This window comes from Dendronephthya gigantea, unplaced genomic scaffold (genome assembly GCF_004324835.1).
Source record: "Dendronephthya gigantea isolate DGI-Jeju-01 unplaced genomic scaffold, DenGig_1.0 000047F, whole genome shotgun sequence".
Classification (NCBI taxonomy): Eukaryota; Metazoa; Cnidaria; class Anthozoa; order Malacalcyonacea; family Nephtheidae; genus Dendronephthya; species Dendronephthya gigantea.
Window position 1 is genome coordinate 1553259 of NW_021163057.1, and position 17884 is coordinate 1571142.

Consider the following 17884-nt stretch of genomic DNA (forward strand, 5'->3'; position numbering starts at 1 on the left):
AATAGATTTCACAGATTATCGCCCGTATTTAAGTATGATTAAAATCATGCACACCTATAGTCCATGACTGGGACACGGAACTCATTTTATTATTGATCAATGCGAAAATCCTTTTAATCAACGGAACGACTTAAGGTAAAACACTGAAAATCAAGGTCTTATTTATTGTTGTCCTCCCATAAGTTATTATAAGTGCATGGTGTGGGCACAGCCTGTAGTTAGGATGTAGAGTCCTGGATAGACAGTAATGTCCTTTTGGACAAACGAATGGCACGAAGTCTGTCACGTTCCGATTGTTACGACATCATTCAATGAGGTCGACTTTGAGTGTAAATTTTTTGACGACGGGATCATGTATAAAAAATAACAAAAGGTAGTGTTTGTAGATATCATTAGCAGATCAAAGAAACATTTCCCGCGATGTTTTGTCCTAGCACGATCCTATCGCCCGTGGAGCCATTCATAACATATACCTAGAAATAGCCATAACAAGCATATATCCGTTTTTATATTTATGAAAACGGAATCAAAACAACATTCTTAAACACAAGTATGGCGTTACAGTGATAAAAACAATGACGAATAAGGTCATGGTGGAAGAAAAGAGTAGCAGCAACCTGGTATCTAAGATTAATACTTTTCCCTGTACTGGGACTGCGCCTTGCAGGGAAAGATAACGGAATCGGGGTTTTGCATGGCTAAATTCTAAAGTTCAAGAGTCCACTAGTGAAAGATTTTTTTCTTTTACATTGAAAAGTGACAAATATCTATTCTTTCAATATTACAGTAATTGACTTTGAGTCAAAAGAGATGTATAAATGTGCAGTAATCATACTTACGAGCATCAGACACATGCACCCAAAACACAAAATGGCGGAATTTTTTATAAATGGGATAACTAAACAAATTCTATCGTTACGGCAGTGGAATTGGTTTTATTTCAGATTGACCTAGAACAATTAAAATTTGTGCAATAATAACAGTTTCGTGCAACGCAGTAAAATTCAATATATCTGGCGAAGTTTAAACGCATTGAAGTTGTTAGGAAAAATATGGCCCACATAGGAGCTTGCATGGGTAGAAGTAATGAAATGCTGATTTGTAAAGACAGAATAAAGGTATTGAGCATGCGAATATTTCTTGAAAATATCTCGCTTTGGAGTGGTTCTTAACGATAAGATATTTACTAGGTTCTGATGTAATATGCAGTGGTCAATTGATCGTAATAGATTTTGGAGATACGATTTGGTTTTCAGGGACTCCGGAGCAGGGGGCAGTTGACCCCTTGCCTTTTACGGGATTACATTCATGTATATAGCTTTAGAAGTGCAACCAACAAACATCAAAAACTCAAAGACACTGATATCATCTTAAAAAGAGAAAATAGGAAGAAAAAAGTTCAAACGTTTTGCAATCATTCTCTAGTATGCGTGGTTATACAGAAGTGCCTTTTCACGAAATCCCCTAGGCCTTGCATTATTCCGGCGTTGCCAAGGTGGTTTTATGTACCGTGATAACATGTATATTATTCTCAGTATAGGCCGTAGGATGAGCATCCAAAAGATGCTTAGAAAACGGATTCCGTTGCACCCCTCGTGAAACTACATAATTTTCACATGAATCAATAGATAAAAACTTACTTTATCAGAATCCGTCGCTCCCCAAGCGAAACAGGTGCACAATTGGGAAAACAATCCCTCCAAAGTTTGCTATATTCGCGCTTCGAAATATTCAAATCGCCATTGTTGTAGTAGCAAATGCGCATGCGCTTGTCAGCCAAACTCGCACTGCGCACGCGCATAAGCACGCACATGCTTCGAGTTATGCAAAATAATCATGGCTGAAGATATTTATAACACTCGAATATCCTCATGTTTTATTCATTTTGATGGCGTTACGGAGCAACTTTGCAAAGTTACACGCCAAAGGCTTAAGAAATTTCTTGAGTGTAGGTCCAAATGGGCCAAACTTAAATGTCAACAAGCTGAAATAGCTAAGAAATCTTACGAAAACATCGATGACGGATCTGTCAATTCATACATGGAGAAGAACCCTGACAGCATTAACTTAGAATGGTACCATCATATGAAATGCTGGAAGAGATTTTGTGATGAAGAGAAGATCCGTAGACAAAAGCGAAAGGAAGAAAAAGGAGAAGGCACTAGCTCTGAAACTGTAACTCCTACCGAAGGACTACATGTGAAAGTGGAACCAATGGAACCAAGGCGAAAAATTACACGACAATCAGTCGCAGACGTTAATAAGACCCTGCCTAAAAGAAACGAGCATGTACTTCCAGAGATATGTATTGTTTGTGGAAGAGATTCCTCTTGGTTCTCACTAGACAAGGTATGGTCATTTTGATAGATATAATTATATTAGTGCAATGTGCACTAGTAGCTAGTGCAATGTGCACTAGTAGCACAGCATTCTCGAGTTTGGTTTTAAAATATCTTGAATTGTGGTCAATTAAGTTTATTTAGGCTTAGGGTAAAGTAGTTTCTAATGCTGCAAACATCCAACTGTGTTATTAGCAGATATTTAGTTTAATAGTTTTGTTCACACCAGGTGACTAAGAAGAGAAGAAGAACCCCACTCATGTTGGCAGAAACAATTGATGCTGGTCTTCTACATACAGCTGCCGAGAGAAAGAATGATGAACGGATACTCATGCAAATCCAGGGGAAAGATCTTCCTTGGCCACCATTGGCATCTGATTTGACAATGGATAATGTGCAAAAAGTGGTTCCATGTGAACTTTTTAATGTATTGGCTTGGACTTGTGGATTCTCTTCAGAGCCAACTTTAAGTGAGTACGTGCCAATTGAGGGCAAGAACAGTTCCAAACTAACATCAATTGTACAAGACCTTGTGAATTTAGCATCTGGGGGAAGGAATCCTACACCTAAGAGCATAGCACTTGCCATGGCACTTAGACAACTGACAGGTTCAGCCTCAGTAATTTCTCTATTGAGTGGCTTTGGACATTGCATGTCACACTCATTTGTATTGTGCCATGAAACTGCCCTTGCACAGATGAATATATCCAATGATTCTGCTATTCCTCCAGGCTTTGTTAGTGATGTTCCAACTACTCTTGCATGGGATAATGATGATTTCTCAGAAGAAACTAGATCTGGCAAAGGGACAACTCACATCACTGGGGGCATTATCATTCAAAGGGAACAAAGTGCAAGTACTGAGTTATAGAGACGGGATAGCATTCCAAGGTCAAGATCCCTCCCAGCACCATCAAAGGAGATAAATCCTTATTTTCTTGGAAAAAGAAAAACTGTTAATTTAAATGATGCCATGCAAAATAAGGAAATTGAGGAAGAACATCATATATTACCTCAGATTGATGCTAAGAAGAAAGACCTTGCATTCTGTCTATGTAGATATGTTGGTAGGAGCAGTGCAATAGGAAATATTTTTGCTTTTCGAGAAGCAAATTTTGTTTCTGCATTAAAAGCCAATGTTTCCAGATGTGGGAGACAGGGAAACATTGGAGCAAACATTGAAAATCACGAATATTTTCGCGACAATGTTTCTTGCTGCGTTTGGCCAAGGCTATATTTAAGCGAAATATTTAACTTGTTTCTTGATTGTGTGAGTTGTATGTATTTTATATATTCTCCGTCCTGTTTGATACAGGTGGGTTTTTTACCTCACAAATTTTTATTGAATTAAGATGTTAATAAGTAGAATTATACGTTAAAACGGTATTTTGAAACAATAGCCAATAAATTGAAGTGATTTAGCATATGAGCAAGCAAAATGTACAATGTGTTTTAACAATATTTATTGTGTGTGTATTTATTCGTTAATATTACAAGGTTTGATCTTTATTCCGTGATTCTATTTTGTTATTTTTACACGGGAAATCGGGGAAAACCCACAGGGAAAATCCATTTTTCCTGTCTGCGCGTGCGCAGTGCGAGTTTGGCTGACAAGCGCATGCGTATTTGCTACTAAAACAATGGCGGTTCGAATATTTCGAAGCGCGAATATAGCAAACTTTGGAGGGATTTTTTTCCCATTTGTGCACCTGTTTCACTTGGGGAGCGACGGAATCTGATAAAGTAAGTTTTTATCTATTGATTCATGTGAAAATTATGTAGTTTCACGAGGGGTGCAACGGAATTGCATCTTTTGGATGCTCATCCTACGGCCTAGTAAGGCTGGTCAGGATTTCCACTAGCAAAGAAATGGTTCGCTAGCGAACCATTGAAAACGAGAGGAGAGTCAAACTGAATCAATTCAAAAGTGTAGATATGTAGATATTTCGCAAACGAGCTTTCTATGCAACTGGAAATCCTAAAGGCGATTCTCCATACGTCGGTTTTGCTCGCGCGGGCAAAGCGCGCTTTGTTTTTCAGGTTGCATGAGTAGATTTTCAAAGGCTGCTTCGAATGTAATCGAAAACAGCCTTATTTCCCGAGCGCCTTGAAATTTAAGTTCAAGGAGTTCAAGGGCCATATTCTGATCAGTGCGACAAATTCTGATCAGTATATTCTATAAACGAAGCCTGAAGAAGCTTGGCGAGTGGGATGAAAGATAATTGCAAATTATCGCCATGTGGTATGCGCGGCATTCCAAACGCAGGACTCTACAGTCTACGCTTGGCCTTAGGTCATTACAGTTTTTATTATACATAAACGAAGTGACAGATTTATCATAGGAAAGATAACGTGTACCTTATCTTTATGTCGATGATACTAAAATTTACCGTCAAAACTGCGGCTAATTTCCTGTAACTTTAAAGTATCAGAAAATAATTTATACAATAGATAAATTTCTATTTAATGGTCTGGGTGGGTCAGCAGAGGGCAGAACCTTTAATTAAACCAGTTAAATTGCAAATAGTTTGTAGTGACACATGTTATTTGTGATTAAAATGTTGATGAAAATGGCTCTTGTCATAAGACGCTGATGTGCTCATTTCAAAAGATCTAGTCATCTAGAGCATGCAATCAAATTCCAAAAAGATTCTATGTCTCTGAAATGGTAACAACGGATAATGGCATTATAAACCGAAAGCTGCACTAGCTGCAATCAGTTCACCAAATCGAGCAATTTCTGCTGCAATAGATAGTCCCACAGAAATAATTGCATTCTAAAATTAGGTTTCCACAGGTTAAATTCTTGCAGCCTTGGCCACTCGTTGGCTGGACATTCGTATCGCCACTAAAATTTTAGGTTCGCGTACCTTTATGCTTGTAGAATAAATTATACGACTATGTCTTATAATGCCAGGCTTTTTCTATCAAAACAAACACTACAAAAGTCGGGCACGGCTCAGATTTCTCTTGATGTGCGCGCGCCTGTGCCCATGCATTACACACCATTGAACTATTAATAGAATAAAATAATCTATTTTAGCTCAATGTTTCAAACATTACAAAATTTTTAAACGCATTTTACTAATAAACAAAAAACTCTTATCAAACCGCAAACCCTTATCTAATTTATAATTACCATGATGAAATATCCAAAAATCACATACAAATATTATTTACAATTTCTCCTCATAGGCAAAGGTATTTTTAAGAATTCGTCACGATCGTATACTCAATTCAAGGTAGAAGGGCATCTCAGAAAAAAGTATTTTAATAAAGTACGTTACGTACACGACAGTCTGCTAATCGCAAACAAAAAAAATTATATATAGAAATGCTATTAGAAAACTTAAATTACACGTCAGTCGTTGAAAGCACTCGTACGAATGCAATTACAACATTCAATATTAATCAATCATTCACATTCTATCATACAAATTATAGTTTATTGGCAGGAAAAAAGTTATCGAACTAGGAAAAATTGTTGCGAAACATTTATGATTCGCAGTGTTTCCACAAATGTTTCCCTGTTTGCCAACTCGTGAAACATTGTTGTGGAAGCAAAATTTGTTTCCTAATGTTTCCTATCAAATTCAGAAGCATTTTATGTTTCCCAATTGCGATTTTTGTTGCGGAAACAACATTGTTTCCTGTTCGCCCGTATGTTTCCAGTGCAAGAGTGCTTTTTACCAGATATGAGCAGGCGTCAAAGGAATTAATAAACACAAAAATGGCTGAAATTACGAATGTTAGTTGTTGTAAACGAACAAGGCAATAAAAAAATTTAAAGCGCGCGAGTGTGGAGAGATACCGAAACAGAGAAGCTGATAAGTTGATATGAAGCAAGAAACTGTGTGTGGGATGTCGGTAATAGATGTCGGTGGTAAGTGTACCAAAAAAAGGTAAAAAACACGCTCGTCACGCAAGTACTTCAATTGTACAACAGTTTCAAACATATCACAATCTCACAAAGTATTTTGTTATTTGGAAATAAAGCGAGTATACCCTAAATGCTGCGCATTAAAGCGACATGAGTTTGGTTACTGAATGTTGGTGGTCTGTGAGACAATAGTTACATATAGTAATAGGGTAAGTTATAGTGCATATCAGAGGTACTTCTTTTAATATTTTTTAATAATTGCAAATAGTAAAATAACGGCTCCTGAAAAAAAACATTTACGCTGAAGGGTAACCGTTATTAAATAATACTAATGGTACAAATCTGCATGGTGGCCTAGTGGTTAAAGCTGCGACCTACCGAGTTGTAAGCGTAGGTTAAAATCCTGCAAAGTAAAGATTTCATTTTTCCTACTGAAATTACTTATTTAATTTAAAATTCTTTGAAAAGGTTGGGTAAAATAAAAAAAACAGCTGTTGACGTTCCTCGCCAGCTGGTGAGCCTTGAATCTCGATAATTTATCATTGGATTTGTTTTATAAATTTAATAAAAACATAAACTATCGTAAATATTCGACATAGCCCATACAGACTAAGAAATATCACATGTTAATATATTTACAATACCATAACTAAATTTTTATATATATATATGAACCTATATAAATGTATGACAAAGTTACCTAATACCCTGCCTTATAATGGACTTCGAGCCTTTTGCGACGGTGCCTTTTGACTTCTTTGACGTAGCATCAATTGCAAAACATTTCCACAATCGCAGAGTTTCATCAGCGGACGCAGAAATGACCGTTTGACCATCGGGACTGAGGACCATATGCAAAACACGACACGAGTGACCAGTTAATTCTGTAACTTTTGACATGCTAGGATATTTCCAGATCGTCAGTTGATTTTGAGCGTATCCATGACTTGACACGAGCTCCTTGTAGTTGTTTGACCAGATAATGGAACAAACCTAGCAACGAAGGAACGAAAAAATGTATAAATGTAAGTCGTATAATTAATCATATTAATTAATTATATAAATTAATAGTAATTAAAAATATTCAAATAAGACTTCACAGCTAAAACGCCCTATTATCAGAGCCCGGTCAGGTAATCTACACCATGAGTAGTTAATAACAATCGGTAAGGAACTATATACATACTTTTCCGTCGAATACGAGTACGAGATTCGTTATTTTCGCGCCAGACTCGGTACTGTGCTTACGCTATCTCATGAATATCCTGGTCGTTGTTCTTTCGACTACGATTGTTACACGTTTTCACTGCTATAAAACCTGGCTTAGCAGTGTCCCATTTTTTCAACTTCATGACATTATTTGTTTGAAAAACCACATATATAGAGCACAGCTTCACACATTACTCCCGGCAGCATGCTCAACAATTATTAGCGATCAGGCATATCGCCAAAATCATAGTTATGCCTAAATATACCTGGCGCCAATTAACAGGCTTGGAATTGTGTCCAGATATCCAGTCAACGACCACTTCAAAATTCTTGACGCAAATTTTGATAATGTGCGTTGTTTTTTTATGACACTCGGGTCTTCCCACAAGCAACGTACAGGAAGGTGAAAGACACGTTAGGATTAAGTTGTTGTGTTTTAAATTAATACTCTTATTTTCGAAGCACGTCTGTCTAGTATATATAATCTTGCGGTTGAAAACCCGCACAAGTGCATGCCATAAATACGAAACAATCGGAACGATTTAAACCACTTGAGGCAGGTAGCTATATGACCAGTCTGAAAAATGTAGTTATCAAGGTTCAAGCGGCTATTCGTCCGATAGGATAGGTCCAGCAGCTTAGTCGTGCCTTGGTTTTTAAACTTGTTTGACTATAATATATAATATACAATAACGTCGTCGCTGCCAAGTTTCAAGAATTTGGCTAATGAATTATACACTCGACAAACAACAGTTTTGACTTTTTTCGTCCAATGCACGCGGGCTTTCCAATTGATATTCAGATTTAGTTATTTTCTTACTATAAAGTAAATATATATGGTGTAGCTATATCACGCCCGGATGAAACTATCATCTGTACGAATAATTAGGAATGCGTGCATGGGCAAACAACATCGGATATAATCGACGAAACGATTTTTCTATGGTTGGGTATTTACAAACATATGCAGACTGTAATGAATTAACTCTTCAGGTGTACTAACCTGTGACTTTGTATCAATGGCATTTAGGCAGGTTCCGGTAGCAGCATTCCAGAATCTGATATGCCGATCAGCTGTTCCACCACCACTGGCAATCACATTCCTTTGAAACGGACACCAATCTAAAGCCTTTTAATAATTAAGTAACAACGTCAAAATAGAATAGGCAGCCGCGTGGGCTACAAGTATACGTGACCAGAATTTGCTAAAAATCCCCGAAAACATGAGCCAATGCATGCACCTACCTTGACGGCAGCTTGGTGATCTGTCAGCGTGAATAACGGCGAATTCATATCGCCACTCGAGCTTACATTAGTGTCCCAGATCAAAAGAAGATTATCGTTTCCACCACTCGCTAAATACTTGCCATCGCGTGACCATTTCAATCCGCACACCTCCTGCGTATGACATGCCAATGTTGCCACGTGATCATCAGCAACTCTGACGTCATGATGGTGGATGGCACCACTACGACTTCCACTAAAAAAATTGAAAATCTTAAAGATTAAGATTCAACTCGACGAAGCGAAGTCTAAAATTTGTATCTTACATAAAAGTGAGCATTATTGAGCAGGGTGGTTGGAGTTAACACTAAAATTCAAGGGAACTTTTTAAAATTTCTATTTGCCCAAGTCAGTTGAGCAATTTTTATCGGACGCAACATAGCAACGGTGATGACGTGACAGTACCTGGTCAGAATGAAGGAATTCCAAGATAAAGAGCCGACCCTTGCTGCATGACCAGTCATTTTTCGGACACGTTTCTGCTGTTCCACATCCCAAAGCTAAAGAAACAAGTCACTGTTAAAAACAAACTCATGTATCTACATATAACGTACACCCCAAGCGTCTCATTTGCGTCTTCTCATATTTTGATTGTGTCATAATTCTATAGCCTGAGCCTTGGCAAGCTTGACCTAACTTGGTGATTAAAGTTGTATTTCACGCTTTCGTGCAAAAATTATAAAGAGACCGCGTTATAGAGTTTGAAATTATAATTATTTATAATTTGGCGTCAGAAGAGCTTCGACAATATACGTACGTATACGTTTACACCGCGATATAATAGCTTTATACCTGCACAGCGCCATCACTATTTCCAATTCCTAAATATCTCCCTTCTTTTATCCATGAGACAGAACCCACGTAGCACTCCGGTGAGTCCATTTGACAAAGTTGTTGTATACTTCCCGTTCCTGCATCCCATATATAGACAAAGCCACCAAGAGCAACCGCTAAATGATTGTTACAACTCCAGTCCAAGAGATTGAGATCTAATGAAAATATTTAACAACTTGTGACAATGCAACCTTTTTGGGACGACAATCAGATTCGACGTCTTTGACGCCTTTGCGCCCTAGGATAATTGCACAACATCAGCTTAAAACAAATATACTCATGCAGATGCTCATAAATTATATATATATATATATATATATATATATATATAATATATATATATATATATATATATATATATAAAATATATATAAAATATATATATATATATATATATATATATATATATACTGCAGGAACTTACAATAGTCATCAATAAGGTCAGGAGCATCCAGTATTCTTTCTGGCGCGGGTGATATAAATCTGGAATTCTTCTTTGCTGAAGTCCCTGGGGTCTTGTTTTGACAATACAAAACCCTTAAGTCATTCAAATAGCCTAAAAACAACCGAATGTTTTAAAAATACAATCAAGAAACAACCGAGAGTTTTTTGAATATACATTTAATCTATAATGTACTTAACGCAAATTTCAGATTTCCACAGGTCTATGGAATATTCTTTAAAACATTTTCAACAATTAGTCACAAATTTGACGTAGTGAATTTTACCTTATCGAACACTCTGTTATTACCATTTGAAATCTAAGCACTGACTCCTACTAGAAATATTTTTCAGTTTCCTAATATATTTTTCAGGTAAATGTTTGGGCAAAAGCTTCTTACTATTGACACTGGGCAATAAAAAGAAATTTTGACTATAGCTTTGGCGTGTATTATAGCAGAAAATTTGAGGATGCACGCAGGCAAGTGGAGATACCACTGGTTGTACATTTTGTAATTTAAACGAATCTTTAATAACTGAAGAATAAAAATAGAATTTAAAAAGAAAGAATTTGCAATAAAAATTGAATTTAAAAGGCAAAATTTGGTCTTAGAAGAAGTTTAAATATTAATAAAGTCATGTGTACAAAATTCTTCTCAACCAATCATAGAGCTTCATTTTACCGGAAATGCAGCTTGCGATATAATAAGATATTATATTACTTAAAAACAGTTATTAACAAAATCCACGCGTGCGGTAATATACTACCTTAATTAAAAATATATACATACATTTTTTTTGGGAGCTTAAAAAATCAATATAGTTCAATTATATCAAACGGATATAATAAACACGATCGAAAGACGTGGGGCACATCTCAAAACCAAAATTAAAGTCTCTTCCATTTGATCTTGCGAAAGAATTCTTCGTAAAATGAGCGCCCAAAACCTATCTTGGCGCGACTGCGTTTTTCTTAGTACAAAAATGTATCGCCCAGTTGGACTTTCATCGAAAGCGCTTTACATCAACTACGTTGTCGCTTGCGCTGTAAATATCATTATTTTTCTAAGCACGATATTGCTTAACGCGACCACAATCTTTGCATATTGGAAGTCCACGCAACTAAAAAGGAAGACTTCATATTTCCTAGTAATGTTGTTATCGATCGTCGACTTAGCGAACGGCCTGTTTGGGCAATCTTGTTTCGTATTAATATCGATAAAGACCCTTATTGGGGATCCTCTTGAATGCGGTGTTTACACAACGGCAATGCTAATGTCATGCAGCTTCGCATCTCTGGCTATCGCGACTTTATATTTATTAAACATCGAGCGATACTTGAACATTGTTCATCCTTTTTTCACACGAAGTAAGGTAACAAAAAGCAAACTTTTGATGGCCGCTTCGATCCTATGGGGTTTGGCAATAGCCATATCAATACCGACACGTTTCTCAAACGTCGTCATAGGGACCACGTTACTTGCCGTCGTTTTGTCATCCGTGTATTTCTACGTTAGGATATTCATCGCGAGTCGCGAGGCATCCTGCGAGTCCCGGACAAGCGGATCACGACAATTACAAGATATAAAGCTCGCAAAGTCATGCGCCATTGTTGTTGGGTGTACGTTCCTATGTACAACACCGTTTGCGGTTGTCAACTTCTTGATGGCACAAAGGCAAAGCTACGTTTTGTTCATCGCGCTTTTCTGGGCCGCCACAATGAGCTTCGCTTCCGCATCCCTAAATTCGATCATATTTTTTGGCGAAATCCAATGTTGAGAAAAGAAGCAAAAAGGATCATTTCAAGACTTGACGAATAAGATCTCATCATAAACTATGGAATATTTAACGACATGTATGATATCCATCATTATATACTTTGTAAAAGCAGATTGTCAAAATAATTAATTTGAAATTGGTATAGTTTCAAAATCAGATTCATCTCTTTTGATCAATTCTATTTGGTAAAAACGTGATACGATGATGCGACGCGGATTTTCAGTATTCAGAGCAATTCAATTTGGAAAGGAATTTGAGAGCGGCATGGGCACAAGACAAGTCAAAATCTTAGCTATCTTCGCTCGCCGGTAAGTATCAAGAATATCATAATATGACCAGACTTAAGACCAATACATGCTATAGGCGACAAATCGCTTTGTGTGTCCAGTTGGGCGACGATGTTGATTAAAATCATCGTATGCAAGAGCTATACTAATAGGCCGTTGTTGGCACAGGTCGCACAAAATCAAACTGGTTCGATTATTAGTACAGTCAAAATGGTAAAAAAGGTCGGAAAAAATTAGTAAGAAGTTGAAAATTGGGGTATTCACTCATTTCAGTGACCTTGATAACATAGTAAAAGTCCTCATGTATCCGACTGGAGCTTCTGCCGTTATGAGGTCATGACGTCATTACTTATATTTGCGCTAAATATGGATTTTTTAAAATATGTTTTGGTACGTAAAATTATTACTTTAGACTAAACAGCAATATTATGACGTCATAAGCACGATAACATACAAAATTACCTGACACAAAGTAACAACTGGAATTTTCACAGTAAAGTTGACAAGTGAATATTATTAAAACACGTTTCACAAGAATCCTAGCCAGGGGTTCCACCCAACTCTATTACACGAAAGACTGTACACTGTCCCGATATGTTTATGTTTTACTTTTCCGCTTTCGTGGATTCGCAGTTGCTGATGGAAATTCAAGTTCATCAGATTGATTGTCTATTGACAACTCTTCGTCAGGCACATGGACATCAAATGCTTCATTTTCCAATATCGGCGAATCGGAAATAACATCAATGCCTTCGCTCTTTTCATCAAAAATATGTTCTCCATCCATTTCTGATTCACATACAATTGGTGATTCAGAATTACTGCAGCCATTTCCGTTGCAATGGCCACACAGAACGGTGCAAACCAAACCTGCTTTCTTGCAGCCACATGATCGCTCACAGCCACTCTTGCAATTGCAAGAAATCAAAGTTAACAGTTTTTCAGGCGCAGGTGCTTGACGAGTGAGAACCGGTTGCAGGTTTCCATTTTTCAATTGCCAGCCCCACTGGGGGCAACTCCACTCCTAACCACTGTTGCACTTGATGATACACTCTGAATGAATGTTCCTTTGCTGCTGCAGATGTCGGTGGCAAAGCCGCGAGTTGCATCTGGTTGTTAACAGGACAGTTAGCTACCGCTTTCATGAATCGTTTGTGTCTGTGATCATTCAGAGAAGTTGTTGACTTAGGAGCACTATACAATGCCAGAAGAAACTTTTCTCCCGCGGATGACACAGAATCAGGGGAAGATGTTGGATCGTTGAATACACTCACCACCTCGCGCCGTAATTCCTCGTTTTTCTGTAAGAGGTTGAACGCCTTCTTCTTGCCTTGTCTGTACAGGGCGGAGGTAGTGTCACAACCTGTCATGGCGTGCAGAAAGAACAACGAGCTGGATACTTCTGTCAAATGTTTCTGAACATCTCTGATAGAAAATACTTTATCTGGACATTTTCCAGCTCCTTGTTTGTACAGATAGAGTTGGTTGTCTTTCTTCGATAGCTGTATCAACAAAATAAGCAAGTCGACATCAGTTCCGACTACGACAACGTTGTTGTTGGTCGACAAATCAATTGCAGTTCGCACAATTAACGCATCTGCATCTGCTACCGCTTGTTTCACTTCTATCTCAGCATGTTCAAGATATCGCGTTAGACCTTCAATAAACCGTGCTTTATTCTTTCCATTTGTCAGAAATCTTTCTTGACGGATAGTAATAGGCATGTCATCCGTGAACAAGATCTCTGTCGACTGCGCCTTCATTGCTCGCCGATTTTGCTCAGCACACTTTGTGGACGGAGCGTCACTATAGCCATCAAATACAATAACGACCCTTTGTGTTTCATAGTGTTTTTGAACATAGGTCACATATGATGAATATATGTCACTGTATGAGCCATGTTGCGGCCATATCACTCGTCTCAATAAGTATCCACCATCCAAGACGACGGTACTACCTGCAGGATATGTCTGTTGACTATCAGCTACAGATTCTATGACATCATACATGACCGATTTCTGAGTTTTTCTCATTGATATCTCATCAAAGAGTGATAATGGTCTGGGAGCTAGTTCATATTCTAGGCAAGAGGCGAAATCTTCATCTGTTTTGATGACACAAACAATTCTGTTAAACAACTGCATGGTATTTACAGGAATGACCTCTTCACGTACTTTTACCGAGTTGTTGACACAGGACAGTGGAAGAACTTTGTCTTTTCTGTGCAGTTGGATGTCTCCAAACGTCTTTCCCAATATTTTCTGCATTGCTTCTGTTCCAACTTTAACAGCAGCATCACAATTTATTGTGTTGTCAGCCACGACACCAGTCGCTATTGACATCAATTCCTTGGTTGACATCATGGGACTGTGAACCATAAGCCACTGAAGAAGGGTATCAACATCTTTCTGATCTCGCAATTGACGAGACATTCTAAGTTCTACATGTTGCTCGCTTGTGGTGAAGGTAACATCACAAAATGCTTCAAAGTGTTGAGTAATTTCACTACAACCTGGCATACCCAACACCCAACGACTAACAACGCTCTCTGTCATCCCACGACCTCTTGTCAGACCTCCTGGCGTACATTTGTTTACCTTTAGAAGTAATTATTCAGAGTTTGCAAAATTGGACCAAATATATTTATACTAAAGTCTAAAAAATAAATGTATTTGGAACTTTTGCACATATACATTTCCAAAATTGGCGTACATTTACATGTGCCTGGCTGAATCGATATCCGGTTAAAAAGTAAACTTTGCAGACTGGCATATATTATACAGCTTTTGTTGCATACCGAAGGTAGAGTTTAACATATAGTGTAAATTCTGAAGAAAATAAAGGTTTTTTGCACATATACTTACATTTTTTTAACTGAGATATTTTCAATTCGCAGCGTCTGCAGACAATTGTTATTGTCAGTGCTTCCACTTTTGAACTGCCAAATCCAACCAAATCCAACAAAATGTATTCAATCTGCCAAAATTTCCGTTCAAAGGTAGTGTATGGTTCTGGCGTTAATACAACAAAAGCTCAAGCGGGATACATGAGGACTTTTAGTATGTTGTTGAGAACGGTTAAAGGATTGCATACTGCAAATTTCAACTTTTTACTATTTTTTTCCGACCTTAACAAAAAAATCTCCTAAAATTACTGGACTATATGTGCGACGTGTTGCAGCAACAAATTGCATCGGAGCGGCAAACTTTTCGTTCAAATTTCCCTGTTCAGACCATGATATTCGTTGCTAGTTTTTTGAAAAACTTTAAAATATATTGTAAATATCACCTCTGTGATATCACGTCGATTTTGCGGATCACGTCAGATGTTTGGTTTCAGCTTTCTCAGTGGGGATTGAGTCTGACTCGTCCCCAGTCGCTTTGGTGTTACGCAAGTAAACATTAGAGATTTTTCCTTGCCACTGAGCTATAAATATCACTGTTATATCATTAAATATCACTGGGACTGCAGAGGAGTCTGGATGTCACCACTGATCTGATTTTATACTGGATACAGCAACTGTATACACGAATCGATACGCATATTTTTTAGTATTCCTGAATAGTATTATATCGGTTCTTAATCACTATCTCAGTTGTGGGTTGATAGTAGTCTTCTCGCAGACTGAATAAGGGGGCCGGAAATTATAGGGGGAAAATTTCTGAAATGAAGGATTGATGTTACCGAAATAATTTTCGGTCTAGGGATTTTGGTGCTAATTTCTATATTAGCTATTATATAACACGAGTATTTGAAGGTTTGTTGAGCACTATATAGCCTATATGCAGCTAGGGCGTTTAAATAATAACTATAATAATAATATAAGTAATAATAAATATAAATTTATAAAGCGCAAATTATCATAATAATTTTTAACAAACGTTCGTATTAATTAAATCGTAGAGAATGCTTTTTTGAACTGAAATTTTAATATACAACTACCTTATTGCATTAACACTTTTCATCTTGGTAACTTTACACAGATAGAAATTGATCTTTTGTCTATTCAAATAGACATGTTAGCTGGAAAAAATATCTTGTTCACATGCAGTGGGGAGGCCGGGTTGTTTGAATTATCAAATTTACAAAACATTTAATTCATCTACCAGTTGTGAATCAAACATCTTACCAAGCATGCAAGTCATGCAATTATCCCCATATTAAGGTCTGCATGATCATTGATATGATCATTTCAATCAAATTGCATCTCAAGTCTGGTTTCAGTGATATCACTAGTCAAAAACAATGAATTTCAAAAGAAAAGAATGCAGAACAAAAATATATGTATAAATACGCCCCACCCCGTGATTTAGGTGGTCATGCCGATTTCATAATGACATAAATTTGTCAACATTATTTTTAGTCTAAATTATGGTTGAAATGAATACAGGGAGTTAGGTAATATAAATTCTACATAAAATACTCAGGTCATGGTCAAAAGCCTGTGTTTATTAGGCATATTATAAAAGGCATATAAGCTAATTCAGAAATTGCAGGACTTAACCTATACCATTTCACAAATTCAACCCAATTTGGGGAGGGATGTTAATCCTAGCTGCTGCCCTGACCTCTAAGGTCATTAAAGAGTCATTAGAAAATTAAATTTTACTTGAAAAATCAATATTTTTTGCAATATCATTGTGAACAAGTTGCTTGATGAAAGCAAACAGGCTATTGCCAGTAAAAAAGGTTTATACAATTATATACTAAAGTTAAATTCCAAGCTTGCATGACATATATTAACATGTTGACAACTAACCCACCAAAGTAAAATTCAGTGGCGTAGCCAGCAACGATAATTGGGGGGGCGAATATTCATATATTCATGTTAACAGACTGTAAAGACAATTGATTTGAAAAGAAATTAATCCTGCGTATCACGAATATATGAATATGTGCCCCCCAATTATCGTGCTGGCTACGCCACTGGTAAAATTTAATGCTTGCATGGCCTAAGGCCCCCTTTTTCCTTTATACCCAAACACACTAAACACAGAGCTTTAATCAGCTCTGACACCAGTAGAGTACTGAAAAATATAACAAACAAACTTCATTGTTTATTAAGATTGTTTGTGAAAAGTCATTGGTGGTAAATTATTGATCACACAACATATATAAGCACCCTAAATACTCGTATTTCAACCCTATTAAAATATAAACAAGGTGATCAACATAAGATTTAACAGACAGTAGACTTGCCTTCTCTTGGTACTGGAGCTTTGTTTGAATAGGTGAGGATCTTGGCATTTAGTTCATTGGCACACAAATTTTCGGTCATAGATTTTCTAAACTCTGCCTTTGACGGACTTCCTTCATTTTCCTGCTCGGTTTCCTCTTTGCTCATGACTTTGTAATAGGACGTATCCAAGTTCATTGAACTCCTGTTAGGTATAAAGCGATCGCCCGACGGCGTTTTTGGCGTTCTTTGCTTACCCGGCGTCTTCTTGTTTGGAGATCCAGAAGGAGTTTTATTTGTACTTCGGTTGACAAGTTTATTTGGCGTCGAGGTCTTGGCAGAAAGTGCAATTTCTTCCTCAGCTTTTCGTTGCCATCTTGGTTTTGGTCCATTCTTGATTGCTCCATCTAAGCGAATAATATCATTTATCTCTGTCTCAAAGTTGAAATGCGACATTATCAAGCTTTGTGGTCAATACGTCTTTAATATTTTTCGGTTTGCTAAGTTTTGTAGTCAATAAAAATCGCTTATAATACGAACAAACTTCACAAATCGATGTTTACTTCTCTTTGTATTTCAAATATTCCGCTTCGTCGTTCCACACAAAAGAAATGAAAGAAATAACACTTCTCTAAACGATGATTGGTCGATTCAA

At 37.2% G+C, this 17884-nt stretch overlaps 1 protein-coding gene across 1 annotated transcript; it reads right to left on the minus strand.

Annotated features, from left to right (window-relative positions):
* Positions 1–6889: 6889 nt before the first annotated feature.
* Positions 6890–17805, minus strand: LOC114527790 (cell division cycle protein 20 homolog). Its single transcript, XM_028549482.1, has 7 exons — positions 17253–17805; positions 9971–10102; positions 9505–9701; positions 9118–9212; positions 8674–8908; positions 8432–8557; positions 6890–7212 (listed from the first exon to the last, which is right to left on the minus strand). Exons 1-7 carry the CDS (start codon positions 17683–17685, stop codon positions 6916–6918), a joined length of 1515 nt encoding a protein of 504 aa, XP_028405283.1. The 5' UTR covers positions 17686–17805; the 3' UTR covers positions 6890–6915.
* Between the last annotated feature and the right edge of the window lie 79 nt (positions 17806–17884).